General features: G+C 45.2%; 1 protein-coding gene across 3 annotated transcripts in view; it reads right to left on the reverse strand.

Moving 5' to 3' along the window:
- The window catches only part of Styxl1 (serine/threonine/tyrosine interacting like 1), a 63,541-nt gene that overhangs the window by 24,166 nt on the left and 29,282 nt on the right, over positions 1–10,093 (reverse strand). For all 3 annotated transcript variants that reach the window (XM_004630447.2, XM_023714392.1, XM_023714391.1), the window contains 2 exons: positions 6,254–6,399; positions 5,377–5,522 (listed from right to left, as the gene is read on the reverse strand). In XM_004630447.2, coding sequence (XP_004630504.1) covers positions 5,377–5,522; positions 6,254–6,399 — 292 coding nt within the window. The remainder of the gene's footprint in view (positions 1–5,376; positions 5,523–6,253; positions 6,400–10,093) is intronic.

Raw genomic sequence — 10,093 nt, forward strand, 5'->3', positions numbered from 1 at the left:
GCATCTGCCTAAGCAGGTGCTTTAATCTGCTGAGCTATTTGGCTGGCCCTTTGTTCCCTCATATTTAATATGTTCTCTCTAGCTTCTCTTAACATTTTTTTTCTGTCTCAGAGGTTTTAATTTCATATTTAATATAATTTTTAATTTTTTATAATGTGCCTTGCTATAATTTTCCTTATACAGATATTTTTGTGCTTGGGTTCTGTGAGATTCTTGATTCTGTTCATTTATAGTTGTACCAAATTTGGAAACATTTTGGCCATTATTTCTTTAAATGTATTCTTTGTTTCTTTGATTTCCTCCCCTTTAGAAGTGAATTATACATAGTATAATCCATTGGAAGCTAACTCAAGCTCAAATTGAGACAAAATACTGACACCCAAAATTAAGAAAGGAAAGGTTTATTTAGATCACAGTTAGTGGTGGTTTCAGTCCATATTTTTCTGGCTCCAAGGCAGATGGCAGCAGTTCATGGCAGCAGAAAACAATGAAGAGCAGCAGAGCAGGAGGAGCACCTGCAGCTTCTATCAAGCCTCTCTCTCTTCTTTCCATGCGGACTGCAAATACCAGAGCTCCTCCAAGAAAGTGGCAGTGGCTGCTTCAAAGATCCGGGCTCCTCCAAAGTGGCACAGCTGTTAATCAAGCTCCTCCAAGGAAGTGGCTTTACAGAAGCTTTCCTCAACCCCTTTACATACCCTTTAAGTGCTGAGTCACCCTAGGGCAGACCTTCCCGACCCTAGGGGTGGGGCCTCCACACCTAGGGTGTGGAGTTGCTGAGCCCATCCAGCTAAGCTTCCAAAGCCTTAAGTTGACGCAATATACTAACCATCATAATGTACCCTTTGTCAACTTAGCAACTACATATCTACTTCTTTAAACCAGTCTCCAGATACAAAGACACTCTTATTAACATTTCACAACTTGGACACTATAACACAACTTTAATAGTCCTTAAGAATCACTATTAAGTCTATCAACATTATATTACATGAGAAGTATAACATTCTCTCCCTGGCCCCCCAAAGACTCATGCACATCCCTTTATGCAAAAGGCACTTAGTCTTATCTACAAAAGTTGCCAAAGTCCTAACAGTTTTAGCATTGCTGAAAAGTCCAAGTCCCAAGATCTAAAGCAAACTCTTAGCTGTGAGCACCTGTACAAATGAAAAGTTAAATGCTTCCAACATTCAAAGGCACATGATATACATTGCCATTCCAAAAGTTATACACAGGAGGATACAAATCACTGGGACCAAAATGAGTTCAAAATCCAGAAGGGCAAACATTAAATCCTGTAGTTCCATGTGGAACATCTGAAGCAACCAAAGTGAGTTATGAGCTCCAAAAGCCTTATATGGCTGCATCCCTACGACATTTCTGCTGGTAGCTCCCATGGCTTCTCTCCTAGGCTGGCTTTGCTCCCTCCTTGCAGTTTTCTTCAGATGATCCATGTTCCTGACTTTTTCAAACTTCTGTGGTTTCCACTGAATAGGCTTCTCACTCACAGCTTTACACATTGCCCTCTCAAGGGCACAATGCCTGGCTTCCCAGGCCTTCTGAAATCTAGGCAGAAGCCATCTTAACCACAGAACTCCTGAATTTTGAATGTACCTAAAACCAATACCACATAGATGATGCCAAGATCTGACACCAGCTGGAGCAGTAGCCAGGATTTCTTCTCTCTTGGCTGTAGGGATTGAGAGCCTGAATCTCTGAGCACTCTGAATTTGATTCTGAGGAACAAATTCTCTATGCCACCACCATTCTGGAACCTTGTATGGCCACTGCCTCCATTCTGGAACATGGGGCTCTGTGGCTTTCTCTTCAAAGCAAAGTCCCTCACCCTTGTGATTCCAAGGCTACATAGGGTGAGGACCTGTCACCTTCCCTGATGCCCACAGGCCATCTTTTTTATTCTCCTGTTCCTCCTGAGCAATGGAGATCTCAGCTCTATCTTTGCAGTCCACAGCCTTCCTTTCTGGCCAAACTCAACATGTTAAGCCATCCTGCTGGGCTCTTTGCTCTTGACTCTCAACATGTATCTAACTAAAAGCTCCCACAATAGCCATGCCACTGCCTCAACATTTAACTGCCTTGAGATTTCTTTTGCAAGATTAACTAGTCCACTGTGCTTAATCTCAGTCTCAGGCAAACTCTCTGGATGGGAGCAAAATGCAGACAAATTTTCTGCCAAGCCATAACACAAATTATCCACAGCCTAACAACGAAAGCAGAGGTTCTTTACAGCAGAAACCTTCCCAGCCTGGTCTTTACAGGCAGGCTTTCCATCACACTTCTGGTCTTCTGAGCTCTGATCAGAATCTTCCATACAGAAGACCTGAAGGCATTCCAGCTCTTTGCTAGTAGGTGACATCTCCAAGTCTTTCCTATTTCTTCCTGTAAGCTATTCCCCAAAGCAGGTATAGTCACAGCCACAACCCTACCCCTCTGGTACCAAATTCTGTATCAGTTACTTTTTACCCATTTCTGGGACAAAATACCTGACACTCAAAATTAAGGAAGGAAAGGTTTATTTAGTTCACAGTTTGTGGTGCTTTCAGCCTAGACTCGCTGGTTTCCAGGCAGAGAGGTACATGGCAAAGAACAGCAGTGGCACATGGCAGTGGTACATGACAACAGAAAACAGCAGCAAGCAAAGGGAAGGGCGGCAGCTGCGGCTTCTAGCCAGCCTCTCTCCCCTCCTTATAAACAAGCTACCCTGGGGCTGCGGGTGTAGAACTTACATAATGTCCATGCCCTTCTCTTGCACAGGAAGAGGATGTCTATAAACTTAGAATTCTGGCTCTCTGCTTAGTCACTTAATTAAACTTCTAAGCTTCTCGGGTTGACACACTCTAAGTAAACCATCTAAGTACAATTTTTTTCCCAGTTTTTTTTCTTTTCTATGTTTCATTTTGGATATCATGTTCTGCTATGTCTTCATAGCCACACATCTTTCTTCTGTAATGTCCCTTGCACTGTTAACTTCATCCAGCACACTTTTCATCTCAGCTGCTGTACTTTCTCCCCTAGACCAGGGCTAATGAGTTTTCACTGCTGACATAATGCTGTTCTGAGTACTCTAACTGGCATGCTATACACTGGGATTTTTCACTTCTTTGTTGTTGCTATTTTCATGATACTGGGGATACCTAAGGTTTCCACACTAAGATACTTCCTCATCCTTTTAAAATTTCTAAAAAAACTTTTTAATTTGAAAAGGGGCCTCACTAAATTGTGCAGGTTGGGCTTGAATTTGTGATCCTTCTGCCTCAGCCTCCCAGAATCTTAGGATAGCAGGCATTCACCACCGTGCCTGGATATAGTGAGTTTTGTCTACTCTTTCCTGAAATACAAACTGTCCCTGGCCCTATATAATCTTGGAATTGTACTCTCTGTTCCTTCCTAGTGATTATGCCCCTGACTAATAGTTTCCTTAGATGCCTATGCTTATAACTATTTAAATGAAGACACAGTCAAGCTAAAGATGGTCAAGCTGTTGGCTGTGTTTTACCTGAAGGCTCCACTGGAGAAGCTGCTCTCACACTAGTTTACGTGGTCATAAGCAGGGTTCAATTGCTTGTGACCTTTTGGGCTAAAAGCCTCAGTTCCTCCTTAGCTGCTGTCTAGAGGTCTCCCTCGGTTTCTCGCTGTGTGAACCCTTCCATGGGGCAGGTCACAACATGCTAGTTACCTAATCTCAGAAGTGACTGCTTTTCAATTTATGATAGTCAGCAGAATTGCCTCTGTCAGTGCAGCCCCCACTCAACAGCATCAAAACCAGGAAGTAAGGAGTTCTCTGTGCCAGCAACATAAACATGTATTCCATGTTCTTCTAATTTTAACAATCAGTCCACATTACTCCTTTGACAATGTCTTTTTGCTATGAAGCTTTTACTGTGTGCTCTCTTTAGTCTTCATTAATCTTGACATGAGCCTAGGGATGATTTCTTTAGCATTGTCCTGCCTGGAGTCCACAGGGCATCTTGAATCTGTGGCTTAGTACACCTCATTAATTGTGGCAACAGTCATTACCTTCTCAGATATTATTTCTACCTTGTTCTTTCTTTCTTTTCTAAATCAGGAGGCACATGTATGATGATGCAACACCAATATCCAGCCTAACATCTCTAGTTTTCTTCTTCCTCCCAGATTTTGGCCACTGAAAAAAGTGTTACTGTTTTGTCTGTCTCTAGTGTAAAATATATTTTTTGTGTGTTGTTTTGTTTTGGTACTGGAAACTGAACTCAGGGCTTTGTGCTTGCCAGGTAGGTGCTTGTTGTGCTGAGCTATATCCCCAGCCCCATGAAATTTTTATATTTTTCCTAGCTCTTTTAGTTGTTCTTGCTGAAAGGCTGGCTTTAATCACTTCATCCTCATTTGCCACAAGTTCTCTATGTGAATGTTTAAGAATAAATTGCCTAGTTGCACACAAGTAACTCATTTTTTATTTAAGGCCTTTTTAAATGTATAGGTTAATTCAGAAAGAATTACCACTATTACAACAGTAGGCTTCCTATCCAAACATGTCTTTTCTATTATCTATACCTTTAGTCTCCCCTCTTAAAATATTTTATAGGCCCCGTATATTTCTTAAATTTATTCCCAGTAATCATATTTTTTTCTCTATTACAAATTAGGTCTTTTCTTTTTTACTTGTTAGTGCTATTGGTTTTATGTAGTACATTTTATTACCAGATGCCTTGCTGAATTCTTACATTGTTTCTAGAAGTTCCCTCTGAGGTGAGTTTTATTAACTGATTAGTGTACAGGCTGGGTCTTGGTGATCAAAATTTGCACATGGCCAGAAGACAGAAGCTGATAAGTAGGCTGTGCAGTGCTTTCTTGACTCCTGAACAAGGATGGGTATAGCCCTGTGCCTGTGTCTGTGTGTGTGTGCATATGTGTGTATGACAGTACATGCATGCACATCCCTGGCACCAGGGCAATTCTGAGGCAAGGAGGAATTTCTAAGGGACCTTAAAACTGGGTCTACAGGGTCTCACTATGTAGATTGGACTCATAGTGATCCTCCCGTTTACAGCCTCCCAAGAGCTGGGATTACAGGTGCACAACACGGCAGGGCCTGGGGATAAGATCCCCAGCCCCTGCATGAACAGGATATTTTCTACCATGAATACCAGGAAAAATTGACTTGTGCTGAGATTTACAGGACCATGTGAGATCCTACCTAGGAGCAGAGAATGCCAAGGCCAGGCCAGGCAGAGGTAAAAATCAGTGCTGACCCTGCTCCACTGTGCCCACACTGCTAAGAGCCTTTTTGGCTATTCAGACATGTGACACTAGAACACTTGAGTAAAGAAATGATACTTCACCTTAGAGACAAAAAAAATTAAGAGTATCTCTTTTACTTACAAAGGCCCAGTCTCCATGGAGACGTTGACATGTGCGCTGATTCTCAAATCTTTCTGGACTTTAGGGTTGCAGGCTTGGCTGAAATCACCCAGGAAGATCTTTCCTGGTATTATTTCAATAGGGTAGGGCCGGAATTCATCCAGTTCCTGGGGTGAGGGAAGAAAAGAGCTGTTATGAGCACAGACCCCATAGTCTCTTAAAACGTGGCCCCACAAATGAGCTTAGAAGAGGACGCCAGGACAGTGAATGAGGCTGAGTGCAGGTCTTTCAAAGAAATCAGGAAAGAATAACTTGAATGAGGAATAAAGGACGGTTGTAGCAAGAAGACTGAAACACAGCTTCTCAGCACAAGGTGCGCGCGCGTGCACACACACACACACACACACACACACCCCACCCCACCCTACAGGCACAGTTCTTCCTGTAAACCACTGTGCAGCCAATACCTGGGCTTTCTTGAAAATGCCTGTCTTCAGGGACCTGGAATGTCCCTTGATCAACACCCTTATTATAACCACTTTCTTTCCTACATAGCAACAGTTGCATGGGCAGGAACTATTAACTCACCCTTTTCTGGATCCCCTGCACCCTGAAGGGTTTAGAAAACCAGAGAGCCAAGAGTGGAGAGGGAGTCTAGGGCCATGATGCCCTACCCATCTGACTTGGGATACAGCTCCCACCCACAACTCCCCCTAGGACATTTTGCCACAATCTAACAGCCATGAACCCATCACCGTGAACTGAAGCCCCTGCCTGGCGCCTGGCTGCCCAGTCTCCTCCATTTCCTCTGCACCCTCCATTGCCTTCTCTGCTCTCCCACCTTCGTCTCCAGCCACACTGCTGCACCGAACCAGCCTGTGCTCAGCTCCTGTCTCACCTGGGGCATCCAGATGATCTTCTGGGTCCGGAAGAAGTGATACAGGCCTGAGAAGCGCTCATAGCCCCCTCTCAGGATGGACACAGGGTGGTGCGTGAACTGGGTCAGGACTCTGCCGAACTCCACAGCTGCTCCCTGCACCAGATCTAAGGGTGGAGACAGACAGGTAAATGCCCCTTGCGCTCGACGCTTATCTAGCGCTGGTATGTGCGCTGCTACTTCCTCTGAAAAGTGACTATTTAGGAAGCTGAAGCAAAGACAAATAGAGAAATATGCTACAGTTAGATTTTATAAAATTAGCAAATGGATCTTTTGGATAGATACTTATATAGCAAACACCCATTTAAAGGATATAATTGAGTGCTTTTTAGTCTATTCACTGAGTTAATAACCATCATCACAGTCAATTTTAGAACATTTTCATCGTCCTCAAAAGAAACTCTCTTCCATTTAACAGGCCCTTTTACATTAAATTCCCAGATTTAAGTATTCCAAGCTCTAATCACCTAATTTCTCTAAGGAGTTGATTATTCTGGACATTTCATATAAATAGAACCACATCATTAGTATGTAACGTTCGGTGTCGATCAGGCGCCATCGATGCTCCCCTCTTATGTCTGAATAATAGTCCCTTGTGTGGCCGCACCACTGTTGAACCCAAAGTGCTGATGGGCATTCACACTGTCCACTTCAGGCTACTGTGACAGTGCTGCTGTCACCACGGCACAGGTTTCATGCAGATGTGTTTTCCTTTCCTGTGGGTGTGTACCTTAACCCTCTGAGGAAACACCAAACTGTTTTCTTCAGCGGCTTCACCATTTTGCATCCTGAGTGGCCAAACCAGCAATTCCAACTCCTCTTGATCGTGCCAAGAGCAGTTCCCGTCTGCCTTTATTACGGCATCCCGGAGGCTTTGGAGCGATATCCCATCGTGGTAGACAGCAGTGAAGCGCCATCACTGACCTCAGCATGAACGTCAGACACACATTGACCAGGCGTCTGTAACAACAGGTCTGCATAATTAAGGCTAAGGCAAGATGCTCTGATCCGAGATCTGACCACTGGGAAAGAGAAATACTGGGATGGCCGCCTCAGCACAAGCCAGTGCTGAGTAGAACCTGACTCCTACACTGCATTTTGATCAGGGAGATGAGGCTGCTTCCTGTAGGTTCTGCGGTGTCTGGAGAGGCCACGTGTGGACAAGGCTTGGAGAGGAGCTTCAGGCGTCAAGATAGGAGCCAAAGCCCTTCCTGGGCCCAGCTTGGACATCTCCAAGTCCAGCAATGGGTCCCCAGCACCTGCTGCATCCCTTTTGAGCGAGAGATTGGGGTCCCGGGCCATGTGGCCACTGCCTCCCCCACGGCCATCTGCTACTGCTGCCTCACGCCTGCTGGTGGAAGGAGGAAGGACAATATCCAAGGGACAGTCAGGGACCCTGCAGAGCACAGGCCACCCTGCCAAGCAGACTCCAGGGAGATCAGGCTCCACTTTTAGAGGAAGAACTTCAACCATATTCACTATGGATAAGGAGAGGTTTTTCCAATGGAAGGTGGTAGTTAATATTTCTTTTGTTTGGAATTAGGAATTGAACTTAGGACCTCACGCTTGCCACACAGGCGCGGTACCATTGAGCTATATCCCTGCCCCACGTATTATTCCTAAAAGGTTAAATCCACTCATTTCTGCTTCCTTTCATGGATCTTCAGTTCTCAGCATGAGTTTCCCACACTCTGAACTGGGATATTTGCTGCTAAAGAGGCGGGACACTACCCAGAACCAGGGGTCCAGGGCTGGGGAGACAGCTCAGCGGCACAAGCATCTGTGCAAGGTCCCAAGTTCGACCCCAGTACCGCATGCTGCACCAGCACCAGAACCCTGGATCCCAGAGCAGATTCTAAAATTCGCTAGACCTTCTCCTTTTTCTCTGTAAAAGGCCATTTTATTATACATTTTCTGTAAATCTTACTCTCAAATATCATTGCAATTCCAATTCCTTGATTTTACCTTAGGATAAAATACTTCCCCCCTCCCCCACTTATGTTTACTCTATCCCTAATTAAACTCCCCTCCCCTACTACGACCTTTGGCCCAGTTCCTAGGACTGGCAGGCTTCACTTAGCCCATCCAAATCACCTTTATAAAACCTTAATGTTACTTCATTCCTTACTGAACAGTTCCCCTCCTACCCTAGCCCGAGACTGCTGGCTCTGCATGTTCAGGTCAGCAGCAGCCTAGATGGCCACTCCAGTCCCTCCCCAGGTCTGGATTTCCATGTCTTCTCGCCCAGAATTTTTCTCAGTTTTCTCCTCTCTTTTCCCCCTTTTCCCTCCCCTCCTCTCCCCCCACCCCTCCCCTCCCCTCCCCTCCCCTCCCCTCTCCTCTGTCTCTTCTCTTCTGACACAGGGTCTCATCATGTAGTATAGGACAGCCTGGAACTTACTTTGTAGTCCAGGCTGGCCTCAAACTCACAGCAGTCCTCCTCCTGCCTCAGCCTCCCAAGTGCTGGGTTCACAGTTTTTACAGGATTGTGCACACACAATTACCTACAGATGCTGGTGCTGACTTCTCTTCGACTCAGCCCTGTTCCTCAAGATTTCTCTCCCACTAGGTTGTCCATATGACACACAGGAAAAAGCCCAACCAACACCCATTTCCTTTTTCTTTCTTTTTTTTTTTTTTTTTGTTCTTTTTTGTATTTGGTACAGGGTCTCACTGCACAGATTGGACTAGTGGTGATCCTCCTGTTTTTTTTTTTTTGGCGGAACCAGGGATTGAACTCAGACCTTGCGCTTGCCAGGGAAGGGCTTATTCCACTGAGCCATCTCCCCGGCCCCCTCTTTTCTCTTATAATAACTAAAAGACTAAAATGGACCTGACTCCTCCAGCCCCCAGCCTGCCTGTCACAGAAGCACCACTCTCTGTAGGAAGCTGAGCTCAGTTCACAAGAAAGGAGATAAGATAGGACAAGGAATTTTGCAACTCCTGGAACATCTTGAGATACCCAAGAATTTATATTGGACACTTCAAGGACTCCACCCAAGAGATATATGATTGTCAATGAGCTTTGACCATAGATGTCTACTGGGATCTTCCCACCTAATGACCCCTACCTTCTCTCCATCCAAACAGGGACACTTCTTTTTCTTTACAGCAGGCTTTATCATGCCCTCTGCCTGCACCCAAGCACAATGAATTCCAGGCCACATTGTCTTTACATGAGCCTCATGGTCTCTGCTTGTTTTCCCCCTTTCCCCTGTATGTCAGAGGTCCCTGCTTGGGGGTGGGGGGCTTAAGTTAAATTTCTTGGGTTGCTTAGCCAGCCAGTGGTCATGAAAGTTACCCTCCACTGGGACAGGAAGTCCCCAAAGTTCCCTTTGGAGCAAGAATCTAGTTTGAGGGCTTAAAATCCATACTGCTACCAGGGGTGTGTGTGTGTGTGTGTGTGTGTGTGTGTGTGTGTGTGTGTGATGCCAAGAGCAGGGTATGTGTGTTAAGCCAAAAATAGGGTGTGTGTGTGTGTGTGTGTGTGTGTGTGTTAAGCCAAGAGCAAGGCTCCAAAAAAGACACCAGCTGAGTAGGGTGTGGGGGTACACACCTGTAATCCCAGCACTCTGGGAGGATGAGACAAAAAGAGTACACATTTAAGTCCTACCTGGGAAAGTTCATGAGACACTATTGTTATATAGAAATATTATAGGCAGTCAGACAGGGCCAGGCCCTCAAGGAGACAAGATGGAAGACAAGGTGACTTTGCAACTTTGGAAGAGACAGACACTCCCATAAGGGCCACACCTCAAGACAAAAGAGGAGGGGGCCCAGCCCTAGCTCAGTTCTTTAAGT

Source organism: Octodon degus, unplaced genomic scaffold, assembly GCF_000260255.1.
Source record: "Octodon degus isolate 3935 unplaced genomic scaffold, OctDeg1.0 scaffold00035, whole genome shotgun sequence".
NCBI lineage: Eukaryota > Metazoa > Chordata > Mammalia > Rodentia > Octodontidae > Octodon > Octodon degus.